At 41.9% G+C, this 19,135-nt stretch overlaps 1 protein-coding gene across 1 annotated transcript in view; it reads left to right on the top strand.

The window, feature by feature from the left end:
• DKK3 (dickkopf WNT signaling pathway inhibitor 3) overlaps window positions 1-19,135 on the top strand; it is a 51,754-nt gene that overhangs the window by 18,467 nt on the left and 14,152 nt on the right. The window contains exons 3-4 of the mRNA XM_042445285.1: window positions 201-335; window positions 1,960-2,046. Coding sequence (XP_042301219.1) covers window positions 201-335; window positions 1,960-2,046 — 222 coding nt within the window. The remainder of the gene's footprint in view (window positions 1-200; window positions 336-1,959; window positions 2,047-19,135) is intronic.

Below are 19,135 nucleotides of genomic sequence, written 5' to 3'. Positions count from 1 at the left end.
GTCAAACTTGCAAGCTACACCACAAATAATTAGTGTGTGTGTGTGTGTGTGTGTGTGTGTGTGTGTGAGGGGGGCAGATCTTGATACTTAGTGTAGGCAATGAGACCAGTTTCTTGTAGTGTACATAATGAACATATATGACTTCATTGATTTAGACATTAGATGTTATTTGTAACTTATTTTGAACATAATTTTGCTAGATGGAGGCAGAAGAAGAAGATACTAAAAGGCTAACAGTTGATTTTGAAAAGCTGCCTGCCAACTACCACAATGAATCTCACACAGATACAAGAATTGGAAATAAAACCATACATACTCACCAAGAAATTGATAAAGTAAGAATTGGCATTTTGTCATCAGCTTGTTTCTATTTATGCATTATGCTTACTGTCCACTCAGATGCAACAACCAGATTGCTTGAATTTGTTTTATGTTGTATTGCCCTCTGCAACTTTGGTAGGTCTAAGGGCCAGTTGTTGTTGTTTTTTCCTTTGGAAACCACATGACATGCCAGTAATGCAAAATAAACAAAAACAAATGTCCAGAAGATGAATTCAGGGTTTTAAAAACTAGCATGAGGAGGGGGACTGTTACACAAAGTAGGGGGGTGGTGTTTCAAATTATCTAAAAAGTGAATAACCACTTCTTGAGGCGTCCAGGAGAAGCAGCTCAAGAGTTCTGGTGGTGCAGTGGTTAAATGCCTGTACCGCAGCCACTCACTCAATACCAGGCAGGGGTTCCTGGTTGACTCAGCCTGGCATCCTTCTGTAGGTCGCTAATATGAATACCCAGCTTATTATGGGCAATTAGCTTACACTTTGTAAACCGCTTTGTACATCAGTAAGCGGTGTAGAAACTTCATTACTATTACAGTGCGCCTGCATCATATGCGGGTGCGCTATATGCGGATTTGAGCATACGCTCAAACCTGCGTAGAGCCATGCGGGAGTGCGCGGGGTGCAAGGGGCGGCTTGTCCCATTGGAATGAATGGGACACGTGCCTATGGTATCACCCAAATGTATTTAATTGGAAGTAACCTTGGAATCTTGTGGGTGGGGGAGGAGGGTTCTGAGGTCCACAAAAGTGTGGTTCAAGAGCCACTTGCAGCCTGTGGGCCATACTTTCCCCTTCTTATGGTCGATGAAGACATATTCTGGCCTGTTACAGACAGCCAAAATAAAGCTGCTTCGAGTCACAGTGGAGGTATGGTGTTTCAATGATGCATGCGTCCTAAGACTCCAGAAGTCGCACCAAAGCCATGCTCCAGCCCTAAGGACTGGAGTGTGGCTTCTGGAGTCTTAGGACGCATGCATCATTGAAACACCATACCTCCACTGTGACTCGAAGCAGCTTTATTTTGGCTGTCTGTAACAGGCCTCTATATCAGTATTCAGTGTGGGGTTTGCTGATTCAATCAATTTGAAGACTAGCTGTTGCTATGTTGGTATGTGTTTATGATGCCATTTTTTTAAAAAAAGCTAAGGAGTATTTGAGTGGGGGAAAAAACTATGCAAATTTGAAAGGCAAGAACTCAGAGTGGAACAATTGAGCTGAAACCCACAAGAATAATCCTATGCATTTCTATTTCAAAAAAGATCTCATTTTCTCCTCAGTAAGATTGCCTTGCTGTTTTCGTCTTATTTCATACTGAGGGCTGTGAGAAGTAATACAAAGATACTATAACATATAATACTTCACAGTTGCCATGATCTCCCCATGCTGAATAGATATTTTATGTCTTTGTGTTGTTTGTTTAATGACTGTATTTTTTTTCACATGCTGGGTGACTAGACCTCATAATAATAAAATGTCTTTTCTTCAAATCTTTATATATGGCCTATTTTCAGGGCATTTCTGGTAGTTACAAAGTGTTCATGGAAGTAAAAACTACATGAGCATTGTTTCACTGAAATTAATTAAAACCTGACTTAATATATTGCGTTTCTTTGTAATAATAGGCAACAGATAACAATACAGGATCTACTAGCTATTCTGAAACAGTTATTACGTCAATAAAAGAAGGAGAAGAGAACAAGAGGAATCATGTAAGTAATTCCTTTCTCAAAGTCAAGTATGAAACAAATAATTTTCAGAACAAAAGCTGTCAAGACCTGTATAGAATGACTAAAAACTGGGCTTGTTTTTGATGGTCCATCTATTCCTATGGTTCATATTTATCAGTTGTTTTATGCCCTGTTTTGAGATTTCTAGTCTGAGTCACGTTTGGCACAGTACTGGAAAAGGCCATCTTTGTGATTTCTGTGTCTCCTGAAAAGCTGATCTGGAAGAGTGAAAGACCCTCTGGAGTAGTATGAGAAGTGATATAGTTGGGAAGGAGAATCAGCTAAGATCATCCCCTTGCCCTCATGGTTTATTAGGCAGCCTCTGTTGGACTCCAGTGCTTTCTGGGAAGAGAAGACCCCTTCCATTCATGGAATGGCTGTTTTAGGTCCAATCCAGAGAAGCCAGTAAAGTGCCTAATGTCCAAGGCCCAGTACAGATATCTGTGGGGCCTTTTCAATGTGCATGCCTAATATGACATGGATGATATGTATGTTAGATAATGGTTCCTACATATATAGTGAGAGTGGAGTTGAATACTGAAAAAAGATGGGGATGGCAGACCTCCATACAAGCTTCTTTGGGCTGGATGACATAAGGGTGTCCTTCTCTGATGTTCTATTCTTGGCTAAAGCCAGGAGTTTTCCCCCCAAAGTTTATTTATTTATTTACTTATTTAACATTTACGAATATAAGAAGTCTCGTTGACTTGTGACTGGAACAAAGGTTGACTTGATATACATTATCTACCTTCCATCTATTCTTAAGCCCAGAGTTCCGCTACTTTCTCCCATTTTTTCTAGTGCTATTGACCTGGCACTTTGACTGAGGACTGGCTGTGTCCCTCCTTCGCCCTTCCTTATGCAGAGACAAGGGAGGAAGAACAAAACCAGGAAGGGAATTCATTCTAGGGGATGAATTCTGTGAGGTCGGTTGGGGAAGCTTCCAAACAAATGAACAAAAAAACCCAACCCTTTGACAGTAGCAAAGGCTGCCAAAGGTGATGGTCTTTCACTGATCCTTTTTTTAAATTGGAGAACACTCTTTTAGGGGATGCTATCAGTGGTGGCCTGTGGGGAGTGGGGAAAGAATCACCCCATTCCACTATTGCAGGATGAGGCACCTCTGCCTCATTGGGACAAATCACCATTGGATACCAGTGGCATTTGGTGGCTCCAGTGTCAGTGGATGTCAATGTTAGTGTCACTAAATCAAGTGCAGTCTGCTAAATGCAGTTTTGCAATTATAGCATCCACTATTGGCAGATGATTCCATCTATATCAGTGAGGCAATATTTGTGGAGCAGATTCACTGTTCTGCTTACATCAGAGCCACCAGTCACCACACTGATGGATGCTGTAAATGCAAAATGTGGATGGATGGGTGGGTGGGTAGTGCTGGTGGATTGAAGTTCCATTTCAGATTTGACATTCTGTCAGAGCAAGGACAAAGCCATGTTTTTAGTTCTTCATCACAAAAGAGTGTGCCCCACACCACATTGTAACTTTGGTGATAGGCCCTTCTAACCCTGAAGTTAATATATTTTCTCCTGCTCCCTAGAACAAGAACTGGGCCTTTTGCCAATACTGGCTCAAAAATCCAATTCTTAGAAACTGCTGTGCTGTTGAGAGGCGCCATTTACATACTCAGACTATTCCTTACTCAGATTTCAGCTGGGATTGATAGGCACTAACATAGATGTTAGGCTGTCATCCAAGAGTTTTTATAAACTTGACTGGAGTAAATGCCTGGCTCAGAATGCTTTCCTTTGTCTCTGTCCCCTTGTCTTGTCTGTACCAGAAATAATATATAATGTAACCTGAAAATATATGAATTTGATATTTTTAATTTCATTAAATGTTATTTTATTATATAAAACAATAATATTATATTTTTATATAAAAATTGTACTCATTATTTTTAATTATATGAAGTTGAAGAATTGGCTTGCCCTTTACCCTGTGTTCTCTGACTGCAGACCTTAGTCTAGTTCTCTGAAATCCAATACAAGCAATTTAAATTTTGCTTCCATTTAAATTGGGAAAAAATGGGTTAAATCCAAAGACTGTGGGAGTGGAAAGTTACTTTTACAAGGATTTTTTTTTCTGTCGCCTTCTCCTTCATGCAACTTTTTCTTCCTCTTTTAGAGTTCTTTCAGGAGGTCTGGAAGCATTGCAATGTTGACTGTGTTTTTGGGCAGCTCCCTGACCTTCTGAAGAGGCTTTGTGTTAGGCTGTGCAGAATGTGGATGTTGTGAGGAGGAGGATTAGAAGGATCCAGGTGGGAGCAGCCATCTACATACAGTATGTAAACTTTGGATACAACCCAGGGAGCTGGGGATGTTTAGTCTGGAGAAGAGAAAGTTAAGAGGTGATATGATAGCCCTGTTTAAATATTTGAAGGGAAGTCATATTGAGGAGGGAGCTAGCTTGTTTCCTGCTGCTCCAGAGAACAGGACCCGAAAAAATGGATGCAAGCTACAGGAAAAAAGATTCCACCTCAACATTAGGTGGAACTTCCTGACAGTAAGGGCTATCCGATAGTGGAATACATTCCGTCAGATTGTAGTGGGGTCTCCTTCCTTGGAAGTCTTTAAACAGAGGCTGGATGGCCATCTGACAGGGATGCTTTGATTGTGAGTTCTTGCATGGCAGGGGGTTGGACTGGATGACGCTTGTGGTCTCTTCCAACTCTATGATTCTATGACCTTAAGATCCATAAATAATATGGGGAAAGGGATGGTAAAGAATTGCCACTATGTAGGAATAGTGCTCCCATGTTTTCCTGCTCAGTACTCAAGGGACTCTGTTTAGTACCATAATTAATATTACACCATAAAAGTCAGGTACTAATAGTTTCTACAAATGTCCAAACTTTGGTGTTACTCAGTTCTTTCAGATAGCAGCAACTAGAATTCCAGAATACTTGGAACATAAATCATTTTCCCTCTATTTTCAGTCCAGTTGCCTGGAGAATTATTCCCCTACTTTCTTTTTAAATGCCTGGAAAGCCAGTACTAATTAACTGAATATCATTTGATGAGATTTTCTTTAGGAAGAACTCATGGGTTACTACCATATTTCTAGAGAGGTTTACTAAAACTTTGGAGTGTTATAACAGTTTCTTTTTCTGAACCTGAACTAACACGGTAATGTGGTGCCACATTATGGCTTTCCTTTCCCACAGCTATTTATTATTGTATGGCTCAGTCTGTTTATAGGCCAAATTCTTATTCTACGAGTTTAAGTAGAATTAACTAGAAGCTATGCTGTCTAGTTCTTCTACCTATCTACCTTCTATTTACCTTTTGCAATATATATATATTTTAATTCCCCACAAAATGTGCATGGAAATACCTTTAGGGACAGATTCCCACCCCCCCCCCCCCAACCCTATCTCTAGGTAAGGATGGATCCAGACAGGCTAAATGTTGTGGTATTTGCATCTGTATTTCTTGGTTCAAGAAACAGACATTCTCCTTATCTTGGAATAAAGAGTATTCAGCAATGGTTCCTCTTCATCCTGGAAAGAAGTGACCAGTGGGTGCCACAGGGTTATGTCCTAGGCCCAGTGCTATTCAACATATTTATCAATGACTTGGATGAAAGAATAGAGGGCATACTTATAAAATTTACAGATGACACCAAATTAGAAGTAGCAGCTAATAAGGATTAAAATTCAAAATGACTGTGATTAATTAGAAAGCTGAGTAAAAACTAACAAAGTTATTTTCAGCATGGAGAAATGTAAGGTACTACACTTAGGAGGGATAATGAAATGCACAGTTATAGAATGGGGGATACTTGGCTTGACAACACTACATACAAAAGGGATCTAGAAATACTAGTAGACCACAAGTTGAACATGAGTCAACAGCATGTTGTGGCAGTTACAAAAGCCAATGTGATTCTAGGCTGTATCAATAGAAGTATAGTATCTAGATCAAGGGAAGTACAGTGTGCTACGCTGTGCGCCGGAAGGAACAATGGTGTGCGCACCCGTGGCACACGCCGCCACGAGCATGAGCCCCATTACTTCTAATGGGGCTCAAGCATATGCGCAATTTCTTTTATGCAGGTGGTGGTTCCGGAATGGATCCTCTGCGTAGAAGAGGGGACCTCTGTTAATAGTGTCACTCTATTCTGCTTTGGTCAGGCTGCACCTGGTATAATTTTCACAGTTCTGAGCACCACAATTCAAAAAGAATGTTGACAAGGTGGAGTGCGTCAAGAGGAGGGTGACCCAAATGGTTAAAGATCTGGAAACTATGCCCTATGAGGAGCAACTTATGAGCTGGGTATGTTTAGCCTGGAGAAGAGAGGGTTAAGAGGTGATATGACAGCCCTGTTTAAATACTTGAAGGAATGTCAAACTGAGAATGGAGCAAGCTTGTTTTCTGCTGCTCCAGAGAACAAGAAATTTATCGCACCCGTTTTTGTCTCTGTTACGGGTATGAAAAGAGAACGCTCGTGTGCGCGTGCACGTGCGACCGGCCAAAAACGGATTTTATTGCACACCAAAGCATCCTCCAAAAGGCCCGTTCTGTCCCCCGGTGCCAAGCCGTCCTGGTTCAGTGCTGATGGGCACCATTTTGCTCAGTCGGAAGACTTCTGACCAGAACATTTCACATGCCTCAGCACTGAAACAGGACGACTTGGCGCTGGAGGATGGAACGGGGCCTTTTGGAGAACGCTTTGGCATGCGATAAAATCCGTTTTTGGCCGGTCACACACGCACACAAACGTCCTCTTTCCATACCCATAACGGAGACAAAAACAAGTGCGATAAAGTTCTAAGACACAGAACTATGGGTTCAAGCTACAGGAAAAGAGTTTGCACCTCAGCTTTAGGAGGAACTTCCTGACAGTAAGAGCTGTTTGACAGTGGAACACACTCCCTTGGAGTGTGGTGGAGTCTTCTTCTTTGGAGGCTTTTAAATAGAGGCTGGATGGCTATCTGTTGGTGATGCTTTGATTATGGATCTCTGCCTGGCAAGAGGTTGCACTGGATGGCCCTTGAGGTCTCTTACAGCTCTATGGTACTTCCCAGGAACTCCAAGGAGAGATTACACTACTTTATTCCCACACTTTGTGAGCTTCCCTCCCCCCACCCCAGATCTTTTGTGTCTCAGAATGACTTCGGTTCCAAACAGTGCTGAAAAGGAGTGGGGGATGACAGTCCCTGTGTACATGTGAAGGTGGCATCATCAGAAATAATCAGCAACAGTCCAGTACAGTATGATCTGTCCCAGCATGATCTGCAGTCTTTGCTGGTCTGGATCTGGCCAAATTCTGCTTGTAATTTTCCAAAAACAGCTACACTGGAATTAACATTCGAGTGTATATATTGACAGGAGAAATGTCAATAGTTGTAGACAGATCTCCTAGAATTATTTAGCTTGTTGTTGTTTGTTGTTGTTGAAAAGCTAGGATCTTAAACACTGTACTAAACTCTGTTACTTTGTGTGAATTTCACACTGTCTTTGTCTTTAGTACCTAGATGGTGTCTTACTATGTGGAAATATGTACAAAGAAATCTTAATACTTCCTTCCATGTTGTTCTGAGCAGTGTGGGGTTCTATTAATATTAAGGAAAAGTTGTGACATGCGATCATGGGTGGAAAACAACATTTGTACAACAGCAGCACTCCCTGCAGAGCAGTTGCTGACAGCAGAAATTTGATAATCTTTCCTCTTTAAATCTACGATTACATGGTAAGTAGGACAAGTGCCACAGAACAAACTCTCAGTCTGAAACCTAAAACTAGTATTAACATCATTTAAATGGTACGAAGTTGCATTCAAAGTGGCTTTATATATCTAGGAATGGGACGATATGAGCATAAAATAGAATTTTAGAGCCTTCTTGAATTACCATGGGATTGTGGCAGCCTCTGAGACTGTGGATCCTCTCCATGCAACTAACTAAAAAATCATCCAGTTTTTATTGGTTTGAAGAGGTTTATTAAAAAGAAGTCCTCTGTTTTATCTTAAGCTTTTACATGTGTCTTATAAAAACATGTCTGTTAGTCATCTGCCAGTTGTTTATCAAACTTACAAAAATGCTTTACAGTTTCCAAGTCTATTAAAAATGTGTTCCTAGTTCATTATGTGAGAAGGTAACAGAGGTAATAGAATAGCTTTTGAAGAAATTCCTTGAAAGAGGTTTTCCAAGAAACAAAATCTATTTCTTCTTTTTGTATGTAGTCACATCTCTGGATCTTATGCCTTTCTGAATTTGTGGTCTGCCAGTTGCTGTAAGAATGTGATGGGTTAAAAATGTCACTTGCTTTTCAAAGTGTGGGGGGTATCATTTGGAGAATTATACATGGAATGGTGTATGCCAGCTCTGGGAACTATTGGTATACACACTAATGTTGTTGTGATGGGAATGGATGTGTGACAGTGACACTTTATTTTCCCCACAGTCATTTGGGTGCTTGCTTGCTGCTGATACCAAATCATCGTGGCAGGTATAAACAATGTGGAAACCTACAGCTGCTGGAGCCCATCAAAAAGAATGCTGGCACACTAAGAGGAATGATTTATTACTACTTTTTAAAAAGTCCCAGGCAGCAGTAAAAGATTATCAGAATGGCTAATGATCAAATAACACAAATCAAAATAATAAAATGCAGCTAATCAAAACATAAAGCAGAAAAGTGGCAACTTAAAACCAATATATTCAGATAACTTTAAAAAGATATACATTTGATAGGGAATAATTAATTCAAGTAGCTTTGAGAGGAGAAACCAAAGAACTTGCTAAGTAGAAAGGTAGTTTATAATTGGTTCTGGACTCTTGCTTGCCTGAGTGTGCTTTCTGAACGCCAGTCCCCATAAGTCCTCACTGAGCTATGATGGCAGGAATAATACAGCAACATCTGGCAGGCCTCAGATTTCACAGATCTACTTTAGAACTTTGGGCCCAAACAGACTGGCCAAAATAAAGCTGCTTCGGGTCACTTTTGAGGTATGCTGTTTAAATGACATACTCATCTTAAGAGGCCAGAAGCTGTACCAAAGTTATGCTGCAGTCCTTAGGACTGGAGCGTGGTTTTGGCGTGACTTTTGGCCTCTTAGGATGCATGCATCATTTTAACAGCATACCTCCAAAGTGAACCGAAGCAGTTTTATTTTGGCCTGTCTGTTTGGGCCCAAATTTGTCTCCAAATGGACAGCACAGGTTGAGTTTCCCTCATCCAGGATTCCAAAATCCAAAATATTCTCAAAACCAGAACATTTTTCATGGGTGGCTGAGAAACTTTTGCTTTCTGATGGTTCAGTGTATACTAACTTTATTTCAGTTGTTGTGTAAAATTACCTTCAGGTGGTGTCTGTAATGTGTATATGAAACATAAATATATTTCCAAGATATCTCATTATGTATGTATATGCAAATACATGTGTTCCAAAATCCAAAGAAATCTAAAACATCTCTGGTTCCAAGCACTGTATAAGGGAGACTCAGCCTGAAGGACTTAATGATACTAACTAACCCTTGCTCATTCTGGTGCTGCTTCAGAAAACCATGCTAAATCCTGTTAACCTTCTGCCAGCATTTTGTGTGGGATACTCGCCTAAAAAGGCCATAAAGCAGGGAAATATTTGCATGTTGAACTCTGTATGTTTGTTGTCAATGTATGTACTTGATGAGGCTAAGAGGAAGCACATCCATTTTAAAGAACACTTACTCAGTTCCGATTATTTAAACCGTAACATAATGAAAGTTAATTCAGCATAGCCAAGGCTATCACATGATGACAGAGACATTCAAAACACTTCTTCTTGCTTTTTTTGGCTTTATTGGTTGGCTTTAACAGATGCTTATTCAGCACCTTTGCTTGAAAGCCTTCTGACAAATTAATGATTTAACTGGACGTATAATTGAATCATAGGATCCTAGAGAATATTTAAGTAGATATGATAGTAATGTAGTACAGTGCTGCACTGTGTTTTAAGCTAAATAACAGAATTTAAATATCCTGCTTTTCATATACTTTTGATTAATGCTGCATCCTAGATTTAAGTAACACATTACTGTTTCTTTAATTCATCTCTCAGAATGTCCTTGTGAAACTATTATTTCTTGGATTTAAATTAGGAGGTTTAGCATTGCCATAGATGGACACCTAGCCTCTGAATCTGTTTGATTGCATCATCATCAACCCATCAACAACAACTTAGGGATTATAGGAGTTGTAGTTACACACAGAGTACAACACATCAGGAACATTCCAGGTTACATTATAGAGACCTACTCATTGTCTTGCAGAAGTCTCTTAAATGAAATATTTTTCTTTGCTACATTGACATACACAGATATTATGCTCAAGTACGATTAAGCTTCGCTCCCCTCTCCCCAGAGTGCAAGCTCCCTCTCCTTTGATTCTTGTTATTCTCTGGCAATAATAGTAGTAATAACAGCCATTAAGACTACCCAATGGAAAGTAAGTGGGAGGGGCAGTGTAGCTATGCTCTATATAGCACATCTTAACCTGACCAGATTACCTATTAGGGAGTTGAATCACATCTTCATTCCTATAAAGTACCAACATGCAGCCAAGCAAGCCATCTTCTCTGCACTTGTTGCACCTGCAAATTCACATCCAGCTGAACTATTTTGGGTTTTGAGGTGTCTTATCAAAGGAACATTCCCTCCTGTATACAATTATAACACCTTCATTAATTTGCTGTAATGCTTTTAATCGTCATTTCACAGATGGTCTTGGATGAAAGATGGCTTAGACACTGTTGTTATAGCAGAGGTTGACACTGGGGTTGCCAGCAATTCCATGAATAGGATTATGTTGGATCAGTTTTAGTTGGTAGGTGCCATAGATGTGGACAAGCTGCTAAGGCTAGTACGGAAGACAACTTTGCCCTATTAATCCCTGTCCTTCTTGGCGGGTGATCCAGGGAAGAAATGCAGTTAGAGCTCAGCTGCAACATATTATTAATGCATCTCTCAGGGAGGGAAGCTTTCCATCTTGTTTAAGAGAAGCAGTGGAAAGATCATTTCTGTAAAATGAATGAATGAATGCTCTTCCTGGACAACCTGGAATTGAACAACTATGGACCAGTACCAAATCTGGACAAAGTGGTCAAGAGGGCATTTGCCTTTCAACTCTAGACCGTATTGAATGTTACAGGTTTTCTAGACTCATTTCAAACTGGTTTCAGAGCAGGATACAGAGTTGAGACCACTATGGTCGCTTTGGGGATAATGTTTGCTTCACCATTGATGGGAGAGTGTGTCCTGATGATGTTTTTGGACTTCTCATAGGAATTTGAGACATTCTTCTAGTATGCCTGAGGGATTTGGAAATCTGAGGCACTATGCTTCAGTCGTTCTGATCCAATCTCTCAGGCAGGTCCGAGATGGTGGTGATTAGGAATAGCTGTTCCTCAAAAAAGGAGCTGTTATGTGGCATAAAACAAGATGCCATTCTATCTCCAATGGTGTTTAACATCTACATGAAACCATTGGGAAAGATCATTTGGAAGAGTGGAGCAGGGTGCTATCTGTATGCTTATGACATCCAAATATATTTCTCCATGCTTTCAAAAACATTCTCAGCTAAGGATAGTGTGTGCCTAGAGGAGATAACAGGCTGGATGAGGAAAAATAAGTTGAAGCTGTATCCAGAAAAGGGAAGTGATTTCTGTCAAGTGTCCTAATGTCGGTTTGGAAGTGTGTCAGCCAGTGCTGGACTGGGTTATAATCCCTTTGAAATACTATGTTCCCAACCTGGAGAAGGCTAAATGTCTCACAAAACTACAGTTCCCAGAATTCCCTAGCATTAAGCCAGGGCAGTTAAAGCAGTCTCAAACTGGATTATTTCTGCAGTGTACTTTGGACATCGGTTTTATTTTCCCATTGATTTTTCCTGTGTTGTCCTTGTGATGTTTTCCATATTGTGTGATGCATATATGGTTATGTACTTTGGGAATTGGTCTTTTAGCTTTGAATTTCCGCATGTTAGGAAGTACAATGAAGTAGAATGGAAAGAAGAAAAAATCTTGTAACAAATTTGTTTACTGCTGCGCGATTAATCATAGCAAGAAATTGGAAAACAAAAATAAATGTGAAGTTGGAGGATTGGTATAAAGAAGTTTGAAAGTTAGCAATTAATGACAAATTAACATGTAAATTGAAAGTAAAAAAAAGATTATGAAAAAGAAATAATTTTGATGAAATATGGAAAAAAAATTATTGAAAATGTACTAAGAAAAGAAGATGGGAAATTACCTCCACAGGAGGAGTTAACATTTTGGATGGAGTATAAAGAAGGGAATGGCTCCGGGGGTGGGGTGCACTGAGGGGATATTTAGGATTTTTTTTTTAAAAAAATGAATAAGATGCAAAAGTACATGTATGTATGGAAAGAATATTAAATCTGTTTTGTTTTGTAAAATTTCAAAAATTCTAAAGGAAGTACTACCAAATAGTACCTAATTTGGAAATTTCAGAGAGCAGAGCTTGGAAAAGATGGAGGAAAGCTGTCTCTGGATAACAGATGATGATGATGATGATGATATGCTTTTAGCAATTTCATAGGGTTTTCTTAGACAATATTCAGAGTTGGTTTTGCTAGTTCCTTCTTCAGAAATATAGCCTCTTGCACCTGCATTCATTTACGGTCTCCCATCCAAGTACTAACCATAGCTGATAGTGCTTAGGCTCCAAGATCAGACAGGATCTGGTGCCTTTAGAGAGAGAGTGTGTGTGTGTGTATGTGTGTGTGTTGTGTTCCTTCATGTCATTTCTGACTTGTGACCTTAAAGCATATCTATCATGGGGTTTTCTTAGATAGATTTGTTCAGAAGATGATTGCCATTGGCCTCATAAAACAGATGGCAGCTATTAAAAAACAAGATTAATCTAGGCCTCTGTTGGAAAATTCTATGAAGCTTGATAGCACTTTTCCTTCCTACTGCATGTAATTTATTAGTGGAATCCATTTCTAATGTGAACCTTCACACTTCATGCTGTGAAGCACATTGCTCAGTTTAAAATGCCAAAAATCCACATGACAAAATTCTCTTTGATCTTCAGAAAACTAGCAATAAAGATTTTAAGTATTCTCACTATGTTACTATTTAAAAGCAGAATACAGTAGTAGTGGAGAGCAGATATCATGACTCAGTGCCAGAGTATTTGTTTTGCTTTCTGAAGAACTAGGTTCAACCTCTAACAAGCGGGAGTGGGAAAGACTTCTTCCTAACAACTGGGAGAGTTGTGAAGTCCGAGTCCTTGGTTAGAAGAACCAGTGGTTTAACTCAATATAAGCAGGCAACCTTGGTCTATGTATGCGGAAAATGTAGGAAATTATTGATGTTTAATGATGCAGAGTATTCAGCGTATCCCTAGTGCATCTGAGCTTCTGGTAAGGTAAACATAAGACTTCCTTTATTGTTACTAAGAAATCCATCTAAAATAGGAAAGAAGTCAATAGAAAAAAACTATACTTGGTATAAGAGTCCCTAAAAGCTGACTCTCAAGCATGGGTATAAGAGCAGGGTAGCATCCTGAGGCAAGAGCTTTATCGCAACATCCTTCTCTAACATATGGACAGGAAGAAGAGAGTGAGTGAATGAACAAAGTTGTAAAACACTAATTCTTAACTTTGAGGAGAGAAGGCGGAGGAGAGAGGAAATGACGTCTTCAGTAATTATACTGACCCGAGAAACAGAGAAAGAAACAAGACAGGCAATTAAAGAAGTTCCCTCTCTACTCCTAATTACACATCCTAAAGACAAGCATTGATGCAATCTTCACTTCCAACAGAAAATACAGCTGGTCCTCATCGTCCATGGATTTTTTTGTCCACAGATTCAAGCATCCATGGATTGAAAATATTCCACGGTGTGACATATGTGGTGGATGCCATATAGCAGAGGGTGACCTGAGCTGTTTGCTCAGTGATGTGCCGGAAGGCAAGGCAGTGACGAATTGCAGACCTGAGGTTGAGGAACCTGTCGTGAGGAAGATATGCTCTGCAGGTCATGGAGTCCAAGGTGGCCCCTATGAAGTGAACCTGTTGATTTGGGTAGAGGGTGGACTTTTCCTTGTTGATCGTGAGTCCCAAGTGGTGAAGGAGAGAGAGTGTCGACTCGAGATAGGAGAGCAGCATCTGCCTGGACAGGGCCACGAACAACCAGTCGTCGAGGTAAGGAAAGATGATGATGTTTTGCTGACGGAGGTATGTGGCTATGACCGCCATGCACTTTGTGAAAACTCTCAGTGCAGTGGAAAGTCTAAAGGGCAGTACTCGGTACTGAAAGAAATCGGGGCCAACAGAGAAGGCGAGAAGGTCCCAGTGGTCCTCTTGGATGCTGATGTGGAAATAGATGTCCCAGAGATCCAAGGTGGCAAACCATTCTGACTCCTGCAGGAGAGGCAAGATGGAAGCCAAAGTTACCATACGGAAATGCTTGTAGGCAATGAAAGAGTTCAGGAAGTGCAAGTCCAGGATGGGGTGGAGGCCGCCTGTGGCTTTGGAGACAATGAAGTATTGAGAGAAGAGGCAATGTTGGGTCTGGGACGGAGGGACAGGCTCGATAGCCCGTTTTGAAGCAAGGAGTACACTTCGTTGAGAAGGGTGTCTGAAGAGGAAGTGGTGAGAATGATATCCCTTGCGGGAGAGGATTGCAGCTCCAGGACATAACCCCAATAGATGATGGAAAGCACCCAGGAGTCGAATGTTATGGAGGCCCTAGAGTGGTGGAAGTGGGCCAGGCGATCCCCAAAGGGAGTTGACAGAACGGAGTGCGCTGAGGAGCTTCAGAAACGGCACTTTGTTGGCGTTTCCCTTGCTGTTAGGGAGGGAAGCGCTGCTGCTGGTAGTCCAAAGACTGGTTAGATCTACCCTGGTTGGGGATGGGTGGGTAGGGGGGTCTTTTCCATCCCGAACGACATTGAGAAAAAGGAGGGCGAGAAGTGGAGGAAGAGGACATACCGTATTTACTGGCTGTATTCTTCATTTTGTTTTTGAAGTCCAGCTTCTCATCAATTTCCTTATGGAAGACTCCTGTGGCATGGAAGGGGAGCTCTTCGACGGCCTGTTTGTGTTGAGGCACTAGTTCTGAAGACCTTAGCCAGGCGTGGCATCGTAAGGCCAGGGCGCCCGAGAGTTGACGGGAAGCACAGTCAGCCGAGTGTCAGGCCGCCAAGATCTGGTGCAAAGCCAGTGCATGAGCTTCTGCATGGATGGCCATGGCCGTCCATCTCTTGTCTTCAGGGAGGTCTTCATACAAAGGAAGAGTTTTCTTCCAGAGTTGCTGTTCGTAGGCAGCCATACACACTGAGTAGTTCTGGATTTTGAGGTCCAGGACTGCAGAGGCATAGGATTTGGTGTCATGCTTACAACCCTCTTTGTCATTGGAGATCAAAGCTGTCTTCGGGGCCGAGCAAATCTGCGAGGCTTCCACAACTGCCGAATTCGGGCGAGGGTGCTCAAAGAGCCAAATCTCTTCTGAGGGTGTGATATGGTAAAGATTGTCAAGTTTCTTGGTGGAAGGTTGGGCCATGGACAAAGTGGATCAAGAACTCTGGACATTGATGCTAGGAATGCAGTGGAGGTCAGAGTTGGGACCTTGTCCCGAAACCTCTCATCAATGGGATCAAGGGCGTGAGAGTCTGCATGGAGGACTTCAATGTTCAGGGCTCTGCCCATCTGGATCATTTGTTCCAAAAAAGAAAAAATGTCATCTGAAGGAGAGGGGGCCTCGAGAAAGGCGAGGGCCTGCAGCTGTTGAGCCAGTGCACAGTCGGAGACGGAGTGGTCTGCGGGTTCAGCGGAAGGTGACTTGGTCCTGGTGCGAGCTGAGAGGGCCTGAGTGGTTATCGGTACCGGGAATGAGGGGCGCACTTGCAGGGAGACAGCAGAAGCCGAATGTATGGGTCGGACTGGTTCCACTCGGGAAGCCGAGGAGAAGTGAGACCGAAGCGGGATGGATGCAGCAGATGACCTTGGAGGAGGTAAGTCAGGTTCAACAGGTCGAAAGGTTGAAACAAAACGGCTTCCATGGACTTCAGAAGGATCAGGAGGAAAAAAATAAGTGCCTGTGGCTTGATCAAAAACAACATTCTGTTTGGAGGGTTCAGCTAGGACAGAGGATGCATCATAGTCCTGTTCGTCCTTGAAACCAACGACCTCCGAAGTCTGGGAGAGTTGGTCCGGTATCACCACCTGGGTGAAAGGAGAGGCTTCCTCTTCACCCTCCGAGAGTTGTTAGGGTTCAGACAAGGAATGCAAAAAAGTTGTTGTGTCTGGTCGGGCCCGGGAGTTGGGACGAGAAGACAACTGAGGTCGAGGCTCTGGCTGGGTGCATGGTACCAAGCCCAGTTCGGTGTCAGTGGGCTGGGAGGGTGTGTCGGTACAGGGCCGGCAATCGGACTTGGAGTCCGGGCAGAGACGGGACTTCTTTACTGAATTATGGGATGAGTCTTTGGACTTGTCCCGAGATTTGTGCTTTCTCTTCTCCGGTTTGGAGTCTGAGGACTTCTTCCTCTTTGGTCTGAAGACCTCCGTTTGTCTGGGGTTGACCCAGAGACTTCTGAAGAGGGTTTGCCCTCGGCAGCAGTAGCCTTGGCAGGGACCTTCATAGGAGACAAAGGGGTAGTGCCCTCGGCAGCAGTAGCCTTGGCAGGGACCCCTGAGGCCAGAGATGGGAGCTTGCCCTTAGCGGCCGTAGCCTTGGCAGAGGCTCTAGAGGTGGAGGGAGGCTTCACAATTTGCACATAGAGCATGGATCTCAGGTGCATCTCCCTATTCCCCCTGGCCTGCAGAGTGAAGGCCATGAAGTGAGGGCAGGAAGCAGGGACGTGGCCCTCACCCAGGCAGAAGAGGCACAAGGAGTGTCTGTCAAGTGCTGGGATGTTTGTCCCACATTCAGTGCACTTTTTAAAAGAGTGTGCAGACATCTTTAGACCAAAGCCGAGGGACGAAGAGAAAGAATTGTCAAGGAGTCTGTCAGTCAGAGTCCAAAACCAAGTCCAAATCCAAAGAGTAGTCAGAGTCAAACAAAGTCAGAGCAAAAGACTTCCCTAATGATTCCAGTAGGATCTGGAAATGCTGTGCAGGAGGAGAATAATCCATTTGTATGCTTCACAAAGACCACAAAGAAGAAGTTACAGTTGTATCTTTAGTGCTGGATGGTGAGAAATGCATTGTGGGATTTTCTGCCTCCTGGACCAAAGGAACTTGGCTAGATTTGCAGATTGCCAAGAGTTACTGCTGAGTAGGGGAAGAAGCCGTTTACTCTTCCACTTGAGGCAGCAAAATGTCTAGGACAAGCTACTGCAGTGGAAGCTTTTAGGTTGTTACACTGTGGTTGTTGCTATTGTTGTATGCCTGACTTGTAGTGATGCTGTGTTGGGATTTTCTTGACAAGATTTGTTCAGAAGAGGTTTGCCCTTGCCTTCCTCTGAAGCAGAGAGAGTGTGCCTTGTCAAGCTTCACGGTGTGAGATTCCATAGCTAAGCAGGGTTTTGAACCTTTGAATTATACTGGAGTAGAGAAGATTAAGAGGTGACATGATAACCATGTTTAAATATTTGAAGGGATGCCATATTGAAGATGGAGCAGGTTTGTTCCTGATGGTCAGAGCTGTTCAACAATGGAATACGCTGCTTTGGAGAGTAGTAAAGTGTCCTTCTTCGGGGGTTTTAAACAGAAGCTGGATGGATGACCATCAGTCAGGAGTGCTTTGTGTCTTTCTGCATGACAGGAATTCTTTGTGTCTTTCTGCATGTGGTCTCTATGATTCTGGGATTTTTTTTTTACTCCAACACTCTACCACACTACAAAGAACAGTAGTCAGTGTGGTTTAGAGGTTTGAGTGTTGGACAGAGACCCCTCTACAACTAGTACTCATTATATTTCAATGATTTAAGTATATGGATTGCTGCCTATTGTGAAGTTCTAAGTATGAAGTTTAAATCCATACCTTTATTAGCAATAACAATGGATTGTTATATTGACCCTGAAAACTGGGGTGCGATTCAGGTTGGTTCCTAGACTTTGACAGCTTTGCAAGGCAGGGTATTGCATGTCTTTCGGAGCCCAGGTGCCATTAGGTGAGGTTTCCTTCCCTTCATCTGAGTTAGGAGAAAGCTTAATTTCTTTTCCTCTTCAGTGTTTTTCCTCCTTTCAGCCTGTACTAAAGGTGAAACAGTCTGTTCACTTCAGTTTACCAGCCTGGAGAGGATTTATACCCCCACTCAGTTCACTTGCTTTCATAACATTAGAGCATGAGGACAATGTGTTGTCCTCATCCTCCTAACGGGAATGCCCCAGAGGAGTCTTCAGACATGCATAACTTTGCAGTGGTCTCACTTTTGCTTTTTTAAACCTACTGGCACAAGGTTATAGGTTTAGATTTTGCTATATAGAAAATTATGGTTAATCCTGAGAACTAGCATGGTGGTTTGAACATTGGACGAGGACACTGGGAGACAAGCTGAACCTGGGAGCCAACTAGCCCCCATTGCACAGCCAGGGAAGAAGAATTAGGCTTCCTTACCCCCTCCCCCCCAATTACTAGTGTGCAGTAAGTACAGTCTTGGCCATTGTGTTTGATCAGGTGAGTTTGGCCTTGGCTCTAGAAAATCTATCCATGCCTTCCACAACATCTAAATGTTTTCCTGATACAAAGTGAAGCAGTAGTATCCTCTTACACAGTTGTTAGGTATAATTTGAAAGTAGTTTGTATTTTACTTCTTCATTTCTTTCAACAGTGGACAATTCATAAATGAGTGACTCTGCTTTAATAGAATGAGTTCCTGAAATGTAGAGTTTTGTCAAGTCTGGCTAATTAATTCTTTATTATGCAACAACTTATATTCTTTGTCAAGAAGTTATCATCTCTACATGACTGAATATGAAGGAGAAGTTTCTAACAGTGCAGTAGTGTTCTTGTTATAATGCTACTATCTATATAATTACAGTGGGATAAATGGGTCCTTATACCTTTTTTTTTTCTGGCTCAGTCAGCAGTTTTTACTGTCTGCAAAAGTACATGGAAAATATGTCAACTAAAATGTGTTAGATGAAGTTCCTAGTAATAT

Source organism: Sceloporus undulatus, chromosome 1, assembly GCF_019175285.1.
Source record: "Sceloporus undulatus isolate JIND9_A2432 ecotype Alabama chromosome 1, SceUnd_v1.1, whole genome shotgun sequence".
Taxonomy (NCBI): Eukaryota; Metazoa; Chordata; class Lepidosauria; order Squamata; family Phrynosomatidae; genus Sceloporus; species Sceloporus undulatus.
Note: the sequence above shows the minus strand (reverse complement) of the source record. Positions and strands in the feature narration are given on the sequence as shown.